The 17,782-nt window shown below is 44.1% G+C and overlaps 1 protein-coding gene across 5 annotated transcripts; it reads right to left on the reverse strand.

Annotated features, from left to right (window-relative positions):
• Positions 1–4,666: 4,666 nt before the first annotated feature.
• LOC111230347 (stress response protein nst1-like) lies at positions 4,667–17,339 on the reverse strand. Of its 5 annotated transcripts, XR_002665435.1 has the most exons (9): positions 16,343–17,339; positions 11,241–11,337; positions 10,233–10,289; positions 9,211–9,404; positions 8,889–9,077; positions 7,713–8,553; positions 7,428–7,590; positions 7,286–7,327; positions 4,668–7,072 (listed from the first exon to the last, which is right to left on the reverse strand). XR_002665435.1 is itself a non-coding variant. In XM_022757042.1 (8 exons), exons 1-7 carry the CDS (start codon positions 16,406–16,408, stop codon positions 7,445–7,447), a joined length of 1,590 nt encoding a protein of 529 aa, XP_022612763.1. In that variant the 5' UTR covers positions 16,409–17,339; the 3' UTR covers positions 4,667–7,327; positions 7,428–7,444. The 5 variants fall into 5 exon arrangements, 4 of the variants coding, with proteins under 4 accessions (XP_022612763.1, XP_022612765.1, XP_022612766.1 ...); XM_022757042.1 differs by having other exon boundaries at positions 4,667–7,327; XM_022757043.1 differs by lacking the exon at positions 7,286–7,327 and having other exon boundaries at positions 4,669–7,072.
• Positions 17,340–17,782: the final 443 nt, after the last annotated feature.

The following is a 17,782-nucleotide window of genomic DNA, read 5'->3' on the forward strand; positions in this document are numbered from 1 at the left end:
TATACTATGACGTTTTTTTGACGTTTTATGCCTTACTATACTATGTCGTTTTTTTGATTTTTTATGCCTTACTATACTATGTCGTTTTTTTGACTTTTTATGCCTTACTATACTATGACGTTTTTTTCGTCTTTTTACGCCTTACTATACTATGACGGTTTTTTACTTTAGTATACTATGACGTTTTTTGACGTTTTATGCCTTACTATACTATGACTTTTTTTGACTTTTTATGTCTCACTATACTATGACATTATTAGCCATACTATACTATGGTATTTTTTTTACTTTTTATGCCTTACTATACTATGACGTTTTTTTTTTTTTACTCTTTATGCCTTTTAATGCCTTACTATACTATGATGTATTTCTGACTTTTTGTGCCTTACTATACTATGACGTTATCATGCCTTACTCTACTATGTATACTTCGTAATTTTAGGGTAAATCTTATTAGTTTTACATTTATGTGACTTCTACATTCAAACTTTGTAATTTTGGATGCAAATGTAGCAAACTTTTTTTCATTACATCAAAGGTTCAAGCTTCAAAAAAAAAAAGTTTCAAGTACTGGAATGTATCCCAGCATGAACTGGGAGGAAAGCAGGAAAATGGTTTATCACACAACAACACACAATCACACACACACTCACATATTCAAACCTATGGACAATTTAGAGTCCACAGTGAATTAAATGTGCATCTTTGTTCTAGTAATCAGAGTCCCTGGAAGAAACACAAGGAGAACATGCAACATTACAAGAAAGAACCAGGGTTGAAGCTGAACTCAGGCGCCTCTTGCTGTTGTTTTCCTGCCTAGACTTTACTAGGCTGTGTATTTTTACATATATAGGCTATACTGTATACACATATATGATTTTACTTCATATGTACATATTTCACATATGGAAATTCAACAAATGTACATTACATGTGCATATGGGCATTTCTGAATGTAAATTCAGATCTTATATGTTAATAACCCGTTTGGTTGACAGCATTAAAAAGTCAATCTCTCTGTTTTGGAGGGATGGTGGGGTTGTTGCGTCTGTACCAATGTTGAGACTGAAACTACGCTGTCGTGGCAACAAAATTTTATTCCTCATCACTTGCTAAAAATAGTTTTTGTCCACAGGCACAGATTCTTTGTGTCTGGGTATTCGTCAATCTCTTGCCCATTTGTTACCCTGCCTACACCATTAGTGTGTGTCTGTATCTGTGAACAGGTGCAAAATTTTCAGCTAGGACATTTCTATACAGCAATTTGGCAGCTGAGTTCAAAATCAGAGGGTGGATATCTGCAGAGCTGTGTATACAGTGGTTAGACCATCTCGCTCTTCCTCACTCACACGCACACACACACACATACACACACACACACACACACACACACACATTCACACAGCATTATCTAATTTATTGCTCTGTTTATCTGCACATCTGTCCAGCCTGCCAGGGTTGTACACATGTATTCAGGGTCTGTCAGTTTCTGGAAGCAGGTGTGAGCGTGTGATACACACAGTATGTGGTTTGCAGGCATTTACGGGGCTGCAATGCAACGTTACTGTAAAACATTTTTTATCGTGAAAATAATGTGCTTGAGCGATGCAGAAGTCTTTCTTGTCAGAGAACACAATGCTGGAATTCCAGGCATGCTGATATCGACTTCCTGTGTTTTCAGCCCATCGCTAGGTACAGCTTCCTGTCCGATGAGGCTGAGGAGCACTGTGACACACACCGACTGAGTCACCGTGCCCGTGAAGGCGCTCACACTCTTGTCTCTGTGGCCTTGACCAACATTGTGCGAGGGATTTTTCCAGCATTGTTGGCTTTTTCAGTGGTTCTACTCCAAAAACAGTCACTTTCCTCTCACCGCCAGAGAACTGTGGCGTGAAACGAGTGACAGATTCATATTGATCCTCATCAGCGAAAACCAGGAGAGGAGCAGATAAAGGACAAATGTGTGTGTCAATGGACACATCGATGTTACTGTGTGTCTGTGTGTGTGTGTGTGCGCGCGCGTGCTTGATGACAAGGTGGTTTTGTGGTCATCTGTGTACAGCGTGTCCCCGTCCTTTGTCGTACATAAAAACAGGAAAATAAAAGCAGTGGAAGGTGTAGGGGGTGCGTGGCGCCACACGGATGCTTGTGTAACCTCCTGTTCAAAGGCCTCCTGTTTCCTAACGACTGTACATCAGGGAATCCAGGACAAACTGAAACACAGACAGTCGTGGCAGAGACATGCCCTTCGAAGGCAGTTTGGACAATGAGAAGCTTTTTAATGTCACTCTGTTGTTTGTCTGTTTCTGTTCAAGAATTATATTTTCTTATCCCTTTACATTCACTCATCTGGCAGATGCTTTTATCCAAAGCAACTTACAAGTGAGGGACAAGACTAAAGCTTCAGTGGAGTAGGAAACCTCGGCGTCTACGTCTATTTACTGAGTGCAAGGAGGTCAGGTGAAGAAGTGCAAAGTAAGTGTGATTGGGGCGTGTTAGGGTGTTAAAGCTGTTCGCAGAGGAAGAGATGAGTCTTCAAGAGGTTCTGCTCTGATATCATTCGGCGTCAGTACTTATCACTGTGAGATCAGTTATGACACCAGCGGGGAAGACAAAGGAGGTAACAACCTGTACATTCATGTACATGTCCACAAATGTTAACATATTCATTTTCCATTGGATGTTTTCTCCTCTGAAAGTTTGAATGTTAGTTTAAAGTCTCTCTGTTTTTTTCACTGATGAGGGAGCTGGAACTGTGGCAGTGTGTTATTTAAATTACACTTCCTCATTTATGCTTAAAAAAATGTTCCATTTTTTGACCGTGTGTCTCCGCGCCCTCCCCGTCGACGAGATGAGATACGGTGAAAGAGCAGAATTCAGAAAAAGCAAAACTAAAGCCGCTCCTGTTCCGCATGGACGCACATTCCCAGAGGTCCACCACATGTTTCAATGCCTGGCTTCTCACACACACACACACACACACACACACACACACTCATTCATTCATTCTCTAAAGACTGACCTTTACCAAACCCACTTCATGCTTCACCCCAAACCTGACTCTACCTTTATCCTTAAACCACGTTTTAACCCTAAACGTCCCAACGAGGACACGTGTTTCCTCCCAGGTTAGGCTTAGTCCCCACAGTGGGACAGATTTATGTCCCTTACAACACAAGACATTACTATCCTCCCCCACACGCACCTTTCCACTGTTGGAACTGGGCTGCATCCAATCATCTTTGTTACTTTTCTGAAACCGGCAATCCAACATTCACACCCACTTCGCACCGTGATGGACCAGCTGTGTGTGTGTGTGAGCGACTGAGAGACGAGCCAGGCTTCAAACTTTTCTTTCAGCCTTTCTTTTTTTGTCATTGTTTACTCAGATATTTCTGGCACTATTTTTGGGTGAACACCCGAGTGTAACACGGTGAGATCATCTGAAAGTGTGTGCCGTGTCACATTACGCCCATATTTTTGTGGTTATTGTGTCTTCGCCTGCGTTCATGATGCCCACTTTTACCCGTGTTGGAGTGTGGCCATTGGATACAGCTACAAACACATTAAGTCGCACAATACATCAAATGAAATAACTGTTTTCAAGCGTCCTGGTCGTGAGACAGACAAACACGAACACAAATAGTAAAATAAAATAAACTAATCAGACATATTCACATATTCAGTTTGTCCCAGCATGCATTGCACACAAAAAAAAAAAAAAAACATGGTAAACCTTGCACAAGCCACCAGTCTGTCACATGGTTAACACGTAGAGACAAAACATTCACACTCACAGCTTTGGGAAATTTCCAAGTTCACCTTACCTGCATGTTTCAGACGACATACAGAGTAAAGACGACAACACACAAAGGGAAAGGTCAGCTGTGGGTTGGGTTCAAACCCAAAGAGCTCAGAAGTCAGTGACTGCAGTCTGCACCTCTGCTCCATCCCTCAGCTTGAAGAGCCGGGGAACAGATCACCGATAAATCAGCACACTTGATTTAACAGGCTTCGATTGGGACTACTAGTCGGGTCACGCTTTGTTATGAGTTTGGTTTTTCTCCATTAAACCGTTCATGATGGGTCATTATATTGTTCCAGGTTGTTAGCTGGTTATGTAACTGACTGACTGACTGACTGACTGACCGACTGACTGACCGACCGGCCTTTAAGGTCAGTCAGTCAGCTATGTGTCTTTAGTCACAGTCCCTGGTCCCTCAGAGAAACTCCCACACTGTCATGGTGGTTGACCCCTGTGTGTGTTTGTCACAGTCAACAAGCCTGCCCTCACTTCTCTACCCTGCTCTTGTTTGAAGTCCGGGGGTGGGGGGGTGGGGGGGGCAGCTTGGACACCCACGGAAAAAAACAGGCATCCCACCTTGATGCTGAATTTGGAGATGGTCTGCCGTTTAGACGTAGTACGTCCGTGTGAGATTGACAGTAGGGCAACGGGAAGTAATGCATGAATACCTGAATACACATTGAGTTTAAGGAGTCACATACAGGAAGATTAAGGGCAAATCACAGACGTGAGACAGACACATTAATATGAGATCAAACCCAGTTATCTGTCAAATTTTATAAAGACAACAAAGCTCCTCGAGCCCAAAATGCGTTAAGACATAATCACATCTGCAAGATTGTCATTAGCATTTGTTGTGCTGCAAAGAAATCCGTCGTATGATTCCACTTAGACAGGAAAGCAGACGACTTCTTGACTCGGTAATTAGCAGACAGAGCCGTGCAGCTGACTGCTGAGTTGTGGAGTTTTTGCAGCCAAGAGTCAAGTGGGTAAATGTGAAAAACAAACCATCAGGAGAGTGTGTGCCAGAGTTCACCCACAGTACATCAACCCCCCCACTATTTCTTTTCTGTCTCTATTGTCAGACTGAACAAACCTCACTGCACATCTCTAGGAGTAACGCTCAATACGAGGCAGTGGATTCCAGGAGTCAATATGAAGTCTCTGGAGAGCTGAAGATGCACTGTGTGAACACAACATGTCAAACAGGCTTAGTGCAGCACGTGGTAAGAAAGTCAGATAGTTCACGTCATAAAAGTGACATTTTTGGCTTTTTGTTAAATTTTTTTGAAAACTATTCCCCTCGGTTTGAACCGTAATAAATTTACTGATCCCGTTACCTGATGGTAAACATTTAATTTAGCGCCAGCAAGTGGGAAAAATTCAACATTTCTTTTGACTAAATACCTACAAAACAAATGGCATCATCAGCTACAGCTGTACTTTCTTCTGTCCTAGCAAATGTTATCTTGCTAACATGCTAAACTGAGACGCTAAACGTGGTAAAGCTTAGCGTCAGCATTTTAGCGTTGTTACTGTTAGCGTGTTAGCAGTAGCTGACGCTAGCATTTAGCTCAAAGCGCGGCTGTGCCTAAATACAACTGAGCCACTACAATGGCTGCAGACTCTTACAGCCTCACAGATAACCACATTTATGTCGCATGACCCCGAGGACGCCTGAATTAGCCTTTAGCCTTAAAATCAGTTTTGCTTTCAGTCTGTTGCTCGTCACGTGTCGAGCAGCGGCCGTCGGCCCAGTGATGATAGAAGATATAGAGGAGAAATGGAATAAAAACACAAAACAAAGTAGATTTCAGCACATTAGCTTCTTATACCCATATGAAAATAGCATTAGGTGGCAACGTTATCACAAACATTCCTTTTTTTTCCATCATATCTCATAATAAAACAGACAAAATCAGTAACAGTTGTAAGTTGACACAAAGGACATACAAGCCATGTTTTTTCAATAACTTAAGATGTCTGGCTGATTATGGATCACTGAAAACCAAAGAGCATCACCAGAGTGTTTCTACGTGTTCTTTCTAATGGAAATACACAAAAACATTATCTACGTTTGCAAAGTCCTGCTGTCCTTTTCAGTGACGAGCTGTTGATTCACTTGTTTCGACCCGTTCAGTTTCCTGAAGAGTTTAAAAGGAACGTGATTGTATTGATTGGAAAAAGACAAAAACGTCTCTCTATCAAAGAGAGAAAGTGACAGAGAGAAACAGATATATGCTGCTACATGTATTGAGATGCATGACAAAAGTGTAGGTGTTGGGTACAAGCCTATACACACACTACACCACACACTTAGGCATACAAAACAAACACACATGCACACACTTTTTAGACACAGAAGTTAAACACTGCGTGATACTGGGAGGTCACAGAAGGTTTTGATCTTCTTTTATTTTTCTTTTCTAAACTTGTTCAGTGTTTCTGATGGACCCACCCAGTCATCACGGCAGCCTGAATGCAGTATTTCTATGGAGAGTTAATCCACAGTAATGGTAGAGATAAATAAATAAGAAAGATAGCACACGGTCGGTTCACAGGTGGAACGCCATCACCTCATATTCAGAGAGCACCTCACTCTTTTTTTTTTCTTTCACACCCGTGGTGAGATCTTAAAACTAATGCATGTTTTTGTTCTCTGATCACTTCTGTGTAAATCCAGTGTTTGCAATGAGTTAAATATTAAATATGGTTAGAGAGAGACCATCACTGTTTTAATGAGCTAATAAATGATATCAGGCCTGGGTGCGGTAAATCTACACAGCTTTATCTTCCCAGCAGAGTCAACGCTGAGCTCCAGATGTGTGAGTTTTATCACACATGGGAAATATTGGTGGTTTTAGTCAGCATTAGTTGTCATTGCCGTCTATTGATGATTGTCTCTTAAGATTATCCAATTACAATACAACAGATTCTTTCGTGACACAGAAGAGTTACGTCCATTTTTCCACAGAACGCACTCAACAGTCCGGTCTGACTGTCGTTATCACAAAAACAAGTCTTTCAGCAACAAACTTTATCATTTAAACCCCGTATAGACTCGGTTTCGTCAAAATATAAGTGCAGTTTCTCTCTGTTGATATCAAACATGGTTCCACGAAGAGTTTGGAAATTGCACGATTATCCACAGTTCTACAGCGATGCAGTGTCAGTCCTCCGGATGTACTGTGCTCGCACACGATTTGTCAGTCTTCAGATGCCACTTGTTACTTCACACCAGCAACTGTCGTTGTAGAGAAGTGTTCTCTTAAAAAACAAAAAACAAAAAACAAAAAAAACAAGGTCCACCTTTTATTTATATTCCATTTTCCTCTCACCCTCGTCTTACTCCGTCCAGGTGTCATTACAGGTTCACCAGACAGTTATTAGTAGTGTTACTGAGGAGATCTCACAGGATGAGCAGGTTACTGAATGAATGAATGAATAAATATTTATATGAAGGGAGTCACTCTGCTTCACCTCTGGATTATCCACAAAATACACCAAGTTCACGTTGTGTCCCTGAGGGGGAAATATAGGAAGGCAAACTTTAAACTTCACCGAGCTGCATTATTCATTCCGTCATTTAGATTTTGTTGTCTAATAGGTCATGTGAACTCACCTGGCTTTGCTTTAGCTCTACATTAGCATCGCTCTCATAGCTGCCTTGCTGATCCGTTTGCGATTCTTCCTCATCCTTCTCTTCGTTTGGTTTGGACGAGCTGGAGGTCTGGGGCCTGCTGGAGCTGAGGGCTGTCGCGTGGTAGTCGTAGATGTTGTGCTCTCTGCAGGAAAAAAAAAAAGCATTTACATATTACAGGAAAAGTTAAAAATAAAAACCAAAAAACGATTAAAATATTTCATATTTGTGTTTTTATTTCTCCAAAGTCTTAAATCCTGATTTCACCTGGTTTCTGTGTAGTTGTCTGCAGACGATGATGTTTACCATGCAGGTGATGTCGACCGTCTGCCTCCTTTTCTCTCTGCCTCTCCTCCTCTTCTCGTTTCACCTGCTGCTGTCTCAGGATCTCCTTCTCCTGGTCCAGCCTCTTGTGGAGGAGCAGAAGCTCTCTTCTCTCCTCCTCCAGTTTTGCCTCCTCGATCTGTAATATCCTCTCTTCCTCCGGCGTCTCGTTCTCCCTCCGCCTCGCCTGCTGCCGAGGGTCTGGGTTGGGCTCTTTGGTCGGTCGGGCTCTGCTCCCGACTCTCTGGCTGATGGTTTCCTCAGTTGGACTGAATTTGGCTTGAGGATTCTGAGTAACAGGCGGAGAGATGCCACTCGTGTGACTCTTTGTAAATTTGGATTTGTCTTCTTGCAGTAGTGGACTGCGTGTTTGTGCAGCTTTGTCCCTTCCCCCGTTTCCCTCATTCACTTTCCCTTCAGTGACGTTGAGCAGCAACCCGTTCCCACCTTCTACCATCTTGTTCTTTGGCTCAACACCAACATCACCCTCTGAGGAAACAGTCTTGTTGCCGTCCGAGATCCTACCGTCCTTCCTCTCCACGTTCTCAGATTGCTCTCCGGTCGCGTGGAGCCCGCTGGAGTTATGTGCCCAGTGTGGAGCGAAGTGAACGGCCTCTCCGGACCGAGATGTGTCCTCCCCGGCCAGACTGTAGCCTTCTCCGGGCTGGGTGAAGGTGTCTCCTCTGGGGCTCCAGTGCTGCTCCAGGAGATCCTCCAGGTGGGCTCTCTGGTTCTGTTTCAGCTCGTCCCACTGATGCAGCTCGTCCTTGGAGTGCATCTTGACCTGTGGTAATAAAATTCAACACGATTCACTTCAGCTTAACTGATGCAGCTCATCTCAGTTTTGTCCATTTACAATCAGTGTGGATGAGTAAATGTTCCACAAGCTTCTTCAGTGTATTTCTGACCGAATTATAATATTATACACTTTAAAATCAACTTACCACATTAATATTATATTAAACAACAATAAAGTTTTGAGAAACATGTAACTAGAAGTTACACAAGAGCTCAGCTGCTTAAACTAAACTCTGTGATAACTTGTGCCAACACATACAACCTCTAAGGTGAGAATTTAATACAACATCCCCCAAACAACAGAGAGCATCCACACTGTACCTGTCCCTGTCCGTGCTCTTGGCCCAGCGTCTGGTTTTGATGCTGGTGGCTGTGCTGTCTGCGAGACGACTTTCTCCTGGGCGCCGGAGGACGCGGCGCCGGCTGACATCGGCACTCCACGTGATCCACCACCGACACCACCGCTTTGGCGTACGTGGGTCTTTTATTCACGTATTCGATCTTCATGACCTGGATAAGGAGCGAGTCACAGGGAGGAGTTGTAACAAAAACACATCGCGGGCGCCATTTTTCCTTCCGTCTAAATGTGCGTGCTTTGACCTTCATGTTCAGTCTGTGTATTTGTGTGCAGGCGGTTGTTTACCTGCAGGTATCTGGTGTGCGTGACCACAGGGACACACTGCAGGCTCTTGGTGTTGCAGCAGCCGGAGCAGCGCTGCACCTCCACACAAGGCGGCCATAACAGGAAGTTAGCGTTGCTTCGGTCCAGCATTGCCCTGGTGATCTCAACCACCTCTGTACGCACTTTACACAGAGCCTGCTGGGCCGGCTGGGCATCTGGGGGACGACACGACCGAGTGTGAGCGTCGCTGCTAGCACTGCTGTTAGCATTAGCGTGAGTGTTAGCATTCAAAGCGTACTGCGTTTGTAAAAAAGCGACCGTTAAGAACCACCTTCCCTTTTGTGGACGCGTTAGCTGAACCAACAAGGGAGAGAAGAATCAAAATGCACATGAGGCTCCTTCAGAAGTCAAAATGCATGTTTATCTATGGGACAGTGTGGTGAGAGCTCTTTACGGTTTTATACAATAGTGGTTTAAAGCTTCTTCTGATCGGTGTTGATCTGAAACACGAGGGAATTTCACAAATGTTCCCTGTTCAAGAAGCGTCTCTGGGGTCGGACACGCAGGGTTCCTCTTTACGAGGATTAATGTAGGACCATTAGTGTTTCCTCGTCACCCACACTGCTGCAGATTGATGTGTAGTAATTCAGACATCTGCGTTATCATGATAGCTTAAAAAAGAAAGGTTAATGGGAAGGATTTTACCGCGTCACTAAAACCATACCTGTCACATAAATCAAGGCTGACTGAACACGCCCGCTGTCCTGCACTAATGAGGATGGAGTACTTTCCTCTCATGAGGAAAATCAGGAATTCTCCACCTCGACCTTCTATTAACCCAACATTTACTCTGACGCATGTTTTTTATTTTTACATCTGAAGAAGCCGCATGAGAGTAACAGCAGCGACGCCTCGCTCCTTCACCGTGCACAATAAGTTCACATTGTGAGCGCAACAAGAAAGCACTGTTCTGAATAATAACACTGTGGAGGACCAGAAAGGAAGGAGGGAGGAGGGAGGAGGGGGGAGGGGGCTTGACTCACCGAGGCTCCTTGGGAGTCTGTGACCTCCATTGGCTGCAGAAGTCCCGTCCTCCTCATCTGAGACAAAACAATAAACAAATACAGCGTTCGACTTAAACGCAGCAACTGATTTATGCACGGTGCAGTTTCTTTTGTCCCCTGGTGTGATATCTCATATTGTGAGGCGTTCTAGCGCCCTCTGCATGTGCGGACGTGGTCCCTGCATGTGGGCGTGCGAGGACAGAAAGAGAGAGAGAGAGAGAGAGAGAGAGAGAGAGAGCGGGAGCAACAAAGAGGGTGTGGGGGTCGTTAACGTCACATGTGACTGATGTGAGTGAGTGTGAGGCGAGGAGCTAGTTAAAGTTACTGTTGTTGTACTTCTCACTTTGATCTGATCATGTTCACCAGTCACAGTTAGTAACCACTAATTGATGTTGTTAATTTTCAGTTCGTCTTTACACATCTGAGAAGTATTAATTAGTGTATTCTTGATTAGATTTTTGTCCCGTTTAAAAAGCATCTGAAATGATCCAGAACTTTATTTAAGAGGAAACATGAAATCTGAGTCGACAGAGTTGGTGGATTCTCTCGCTGAGTGAGAACAACATGGACTCTGTGTCTACGCTGCCGTCAGTTCAGGAAGTAAGAAAATGTTTTTGATTGATGGCAAAGCCTTTTGCACTTTATTTTGAAAGGATCATAAGTGTATGTTTCCCATGAAACTGTAGTTTTAGTATTTCATCATAGTATTTATTTATTTGTAATAAATGAGCTACAGACACAGAAAACTAGAGATCACGTTTCCAACCTTTACAGTTCGGTTTAGACGTGAGATTAAAACTTTAATTCGTCCCATTTAGCGATAAAGTTAAAAGCTTTTCTGTTCATGTCGAGATTTAACACGTCGCTGAGGTTAAAGTAAGAACGTGAACGCAGCACAACCGTGTCAGGATCCACAATAACACAATAACCCAGCAGTAAATCCGGTTTGAGTGAATGTAAGAATAGAAGTAGAGCTGTGATCTTTACCTACGGAGTCAGAGAGCAGCAGCAGCTGGAGGTCCTCTATGGAGGCGATGGGGCTGTTTCTAACCAGCTCCACCAGGGCTGCAGGCAGAGGGTCCCCCTGAAACACACAACACCAACCACATGAGATATCCTACACCAGCCTGGGCCGCCGTAGAACAGGACCATGGGAAAAGAGGAAAAGAAGACGACACGTTAGACATTTAGACACTTTTTTTTTTTTTCAGCACAAGACTATAAGAATAGCTGTTTGAGAATTTCCCGCCCTTCTGCATCCTGCAACGGGCATTACAGAGTTTTCCAAACAGTTCCTCTGAGGAAATGAAACAACACTCCTGCAGCGACCGAGCGCTTCAGTGTGTGTGTGGCTGCCCGGCCGAGGAACAATAGGTGATCGCAATGTAACGCTAGTCGACGAGAAGAGTCTTAGTCGACCGAGTTTCGATCGGTCGCAGGAGAAACAGGAAGTCAGACGGACGAGGTCTGCAGGCCTGGTCGGGCAGGAAACCCAAAGTGTGGACTCACAGATGAAGGTGTCGTGTAAAATAAGCCTCACGTTATCCACACGGCATGTCCGCTCGCGCCGACGTTCTCCTCGCCGGTTCTTCTGACACATTCAGAACCATCACACATCTCTCCCGTGGCGTTTAACAGGCGGCTCGCTTCACATTTCAAAGGCTCGTTATTATAGTTTGTATTTCTTGTAACGTAGACGTGCCCCACAAAAATATTAATGTAAATGATTAATCAATCGATCAGAAACAAATGGCTTGAACTAATACCTACTAGTTAACTCAAGAAACTGGAACCTGCTCTCACTCTCAATAATTTAACATAAAAACTAACATGCTTCATTATTATTAACTATCTATTAATTCATCTGTGATGCCTGTGAACAAATTAATATGAAAACATCTCAAAGGCTTTATGGTTGGAACTGGCTGAGCCTTTAAACAGCAGCTACACTCCTGCACTCGTCCTGTTTACCGCAGCGAAGGAATATATCTCTGACGGTTTCTGGAAGGTTTAATGGCGCAGAGACAAACATGATATCAGCTTCTGGCTCCACGCTCGGGAGGAAAACTCAGTTCTGCTTTTTGCTTTCCTCGTGGAATCTGTTGATAATAACAAAAGGAAACTTTATCCAACTTGCTCTTCACTAAATATTTCCATACCAGCACAACAACAACCAAGCAACAGCTCATTGTGCCTCTATAGACTGACTGTGGGTTTAACCCCCCCAGTCATTAATGGGTGAGAGAGCTGGAGGGGGGGGGGTGTTAACCAAAGCAGACACACAATGGTCACTAAGAGCAGGGTGAATGACTATTGGCGTTGTGTCTTCTCATCTGCTAACATTTAGGGGTCAAAGGAGCCAGGAAGGAGTCAGGAAGTGGGGGAAGGAGTGATATAGAGAGGAGGAGAGAGGAGAGGTGCATCTGAAAAAAAGAAAAGAGGGATAATAGATGAATAAAAGACGGACAAGGATCAGACATGGGTCGACACACTTCCTCACATTGGTTTAAACGCGGAGGATGTGCTTCATTGGTGAGAGGAGCCAGTGAGATCTGACCCGGCTGTTTTTTAAAAAAAAAATACAGATTCATTTTATTTTATATCGCACCTCCGGCCCAGTGTACGGCTCCACCCGGGTTCTGGAGAATATAATGAAATCCCGGCGGGAAGCAGAGCTTTAGCCAGAGGAAGTAGCCATCCATGAAATGAAGGTGTATCCTCACCCTGCCCAAACTGTATGCCACTGACTTTCCCCCATTGTTGGACGTCCTTTCATACAGTCAGATTCTCCAGCGGGGAAACGCCTGCTGTATTACACTGACATCTCCGCCGCAGAGCTGCCGATGCCCCTGAGGAGTCATCATGATTATTTCCTCCCTCCTCTGCCGACGACGGAGAGAACCCGCCTGCTCGGCTAATTGTGTCTGATGTTAATTATAGGATGTGTGCCTTTGTTCGCCGTGGTGCCTGCTGTCATGACGATTTGTGTCTGAGCAGGAAATATTAAATAAACACTTTGGTTCTGATAAACAAAACAGATGTAAACAGATTCAAACTGCACAGACAGAATACGTAAACACACGTTGGTAATGTTCAACGTGCGACTGTGACGGACGAGTATTTTGATACGTTCAAGATGTCAAGATACTGAAATAATGGAAGCTCAGTGGGGAAAGAAAAGAAAGAAGATATTTCCTGTTCCTGAGAACTATACCAACAGGTGAGGCTGCAGCTAGCACGTCTTCTCATCATGGATTCATCTGTAAAACATTAGAAAATGATGAAAAATATCCATCAAACTGTCCTAAAGCCCAAGGTGATGACCTGAACTTCCATGTTTTCTGGGACCAACGCTACAACATTTATACAACATTTATTATCAAAATAGTTGTTGATTATTTTCTTTCCTTGGAGAGATCGTGGAGTCTGATGTGTGATGCCTTCCCTTCAAGAAGCTCTTGGTAAAGAAATGATTAATTGCCCATAAAATGGCAAATAAAAGTGTGAAGTCAGTGAGTCTAAAGCTGATATTCCCTCCCTGCGCTTTGAGTCTCATCATTCACCTGCATCTGGAGCAGTTGACCTCTTTTCAAATAATGGGCTCGTGATGATGAAGCAGAGACAACAACAGCTGTTAGATCAGCTGTTACGACGAAGACCGCAGGACAGTTCCTCTTCTGAGAAACTGTCCTGCTCCGTGTATCCAACACCTCACAGCTTTTACAACAACAACAAAAAAAAAAAACACCCTAAATTCTCGACATAATCCAGAACTTATCACCTGAAGCTCCCGGACACGTTGAGGAATGCCAGGTACAGGCATCAGGCTGCAGCGGGCCGGGCAGGAGAGGGAACATCTAAATCGTACATAATTAGAGGGTCGAGATTGCTGTCGGCGCAGCAGCAGCAGCAGCAGCAGCAGCACATGTGTGAGGCTTCACATGTAGCCACTGAAACGGTGAAAACTACACGTGCACAATACTGGAATGTGTGAGTAAATGTGACTTTAATTCATTCTTTTCTTCGTAATGTCGTTGCGAGCTGGAAAGGCGCCTGACGCACTTGTAAAGATAATGAGGAGTTTGTGTGGCGCTGTAGCTGAATGTATACGTTCATTATAAGAAGCTTTTAAATTATCACTCACTCTCAACAGGAGATGTGTGTTTCAAACCCATTCTCTCATGATCACCTTCTTTTTTTTTTTATAAGGGACGTGATTGAACCTACAGACTCCCTGACTATAACTTTAAAATTAGACATGGGGAAGGGGGGGAATTCCTGGTTGTATACCTCAAAGCCTCTGTAACGCTCTCCCTCTTGAAACACGCGCACTGTCAGATTCTAGTTTCCTTTTTTCATGTGGCGTCTGCAAGAAGCCGTAAAATGAAAAGACGGGTCGACGACAGGAATTTGAAGTCATCCCTCGTAGCTATGTGTTTTTCCACAAAATCTCCCTTCGTGTTGAGTAGTCATGGTGACGGTGGACTACATACAGCACGTTCTCTGCTGTTCAAGTGGTTCAGAGAATGAAAGGGGAATTATATATTTCATTAACAGCTCACATCCTGTTCCAAGTTCATCTGACTGGATGAATAACTTGTTAACTGCTTGTGTTTAAACTCCATTTAAGTTTTAGGAACCACTGACACCGGTGTTTCATTGTGGAGATGAAACACAGATTAAACCTGAACGGAGGCAGAGAGGAAGAAAAGACTCTGATTCACTGGGCATGACGGTGCCACCGACTTCTACAGACTTCACATCAGGAAATAAACTCAGTTTACAGAAGTAGGTTGAGAGACACGGTGAATCTGATTTTTATCTTTCACTCAGGTGTAATCCGCCTTTCTGACCTTTTTCCAATATTACATCGTTTATCGCCAAGCCTCACTTGACCTTTGGTTAAAGTTTTGTCTTCCCGCGTGACCTGGAGCAGACAGTCAGGCTTGGTCCATCTATCCAGCGTCTGTATTTCTCTACTGCCTGTTCACTTTCACGGGTTTATAAGAAACCTTCATTCAGACAGATTTACAGTGGAATAATCAAGCGGAGCAGAGGTGCAGATGTTGTTCACTGGAGGAGGAAACAGCAGTAATAAGCGCATCGTCTACGTGGCAACACCCATGTGACAGACATACAAAGCCTATATGTTCCGGTGAATATGTAAAGGCCTCCCACAATTAGACCCCCCCCCCCCCAAAAAATCAACAACAACTCAATGTGTCATGTTGACACACAAAAAAATAAATAAATAGCAGTGCCACAGTTTGTGGTCTCCCCTGCTCATCAACTGTTACAAACATGTGGCCTCCACGGCACGATGTCGCAGTACGACGGCGCTCACTGACTCATTCCCTCAACATCTGGAACAGCATCCATGAACGCATCACTTAACCACGTGGAGCATCCAGCTGCAGAAGGGGCCTTTCATGGCAGTTTCTGTTTCCTGCCTCATCACCCACAAGAGGAAGACCTCCGCATGCGTCTGCCTCTGGGCATCCATTCATAACGCCAGTTAATGGGAGGAATAACAGTTATCTTCTGCAGGGATCCCACCGCCCGCTCCCACAGGCGGCCGGGAGGAGACTGGCTTTTATTATGAGACTGGACTGAAGCAGGTGCACCGACTCCAAAGTTATATAAAATAAAATAAAAACACCTGGGTTTGATGATCATGTTGGTCTGTGTATCTTCTCTTGTGTTTGACAGGAACATATATATAACCTATAGTAGATACGCTCCTGATGATGTAAGAGAATAATAATATAATTACAGTCAAAAATAAAACAAAATACAAGAAATACTGTTTTTAAAAATACAGAATTTGTTGCCTTATTTTGAATTTTTGATGTAATTCTTAGGAAATAGTTGCTGCAGAGTAATAAAAGGATTTAAAGAGAATAATAATATAATAATTGAACTTTATATTAGCTCTATTTCATATCCTGTCAGCTCTCGTGCTGACTTTAAATAAAACTTAATTAGGGCTTCACGTGTGTGCAGGATAACGTGCAGGCTGCCGTAGGACAAGTGATAGTTGCTTCAGCAAAGTGTAAAAGTTTCTCACACTGTGATTGATGCTAACTCACCTCGGCTACGCCAAACCGCAGACACGCAGCCAGCAACACGAGCAGCAGCTGCACCCACGAGCTCATCTTGCTGCCCAGCCTCGAGCCTCTTCGACGGACCGGGCATTTATGGAAGCGCGAGAGTCCCTCTCTCCTCAGCAGTGCGCGCGGGTGGGGGACAGCGGCTCGCCCTGCGGAACTGCGCGCGCGTTGACGGTGTGTCCACACTGCGGTGTCTCCAGCGGAGATATCCGAAGAAGAAGAAGAAGAAGAAGAGGAAGAAAAAGAAGAAGAAGAAGAAGAGGGAGAGAGGTCTGCGGCACCCACTGTGTAAAAACAAGAAACCTCCAACTTCTTCTTCGGCGTGATGTTCAGTCTTCTCTGTTTAGTTCACCTCGCGCGTGCGTGTGCGTTTTTCTGCTAAAAGCGCAAATTAATGGCGATAAATTGAATTAACAAAAGACTTTGCGACATTTCTAAGCAGCGAACGTTCAAACGTCACAAGGCAAAACTATCCAGGAGACTCGGAAAGTAAGTAAAGTTTAAATTATTCCAAGGGGTGTCCCGGTTTCTTTAATATATAATTAATTTTAAAATCCACTTGACTTGACTTTTCCCAGCTGTTAATAAGCGTCTCTTTAACCGTGATGCGTCCCAATAAAAGTCCAGCTCACGGGCCGAGCGTGTGAAGTAACGTCGCAGGTCAGGACGGTGGTTTGCGGTCCTCTTCTTCCAAGGAGTCTTATCAATAAGCAGCGCGCTGTGTGGCTCGGTGCGCCTCAGCCCTGGAGCTGCCTGATTACGCAGCGGCGGTGGTGATGATGGTGGTGGTGATGGTGGCGGGGAAGGGAAGAGCAGATTTCCAAGAGTGCGCTGTTGGTCTGCTCGACAGTATCTCTCTCCCGCCCCCTGCCTGAGGAATGGGTGATAATCTGCGTGCATTAGTCCACAAACAACCGCCTCGCAGCTGCCGCTCTGAGCCACATTTCCTCTGTCGTGAATCATTTATGCAGATATTCCTGAGACGGGGCCAAGTCCTGTGGCTTTTTTCTTTTTCTTTTTTTTCTGATGATTTGAATTTTGTTTTTGCCACATGATCTGGTCTGAGATGTTCCAACACACACAGAAGGTGTAAAAAACATACTTTACCCCCAATGTGTCCATGTTGTGGCACTTCACAGATAACTTCACCACAACTCAGAGGGAAACCTGCTGCAGTTACTTTTCGCATTAAGACAACAATTATATATAGTAGTTCAAATTAGATGAGTAATCCAGATGTGGGACAGTTTCTGCACCGTGACTTCTCATATACTTTCACTTTCACAGTGAGACGAATTCATTCTGCTGAAGAAACACGTCAGGTGTACACAACACACCTGTATTTTAACGTTTTCACCTGGCAGACAAATGATTCGTTTATTAAGAGTAAGAAATTGTAAAGGTCACGTTGTCCCGTTC

The sequence above is a fragment of the Seriola dumerili genome, unplaced genomic scaffold, assembly GCF_002260705.1.
Source record: "Seriola dumerili isolate Sdu_G_001 unplaced genomic scaffold, Sdu_1.0 BDQW01000262.1, whole genome shotgun sequence".
NCBI classification, from domain to species: Eukaryota; Metazoa; Chordata; class Actinopteri; order Carangiformes; family Carangidae; genus Seriola; species Seriola dumerili.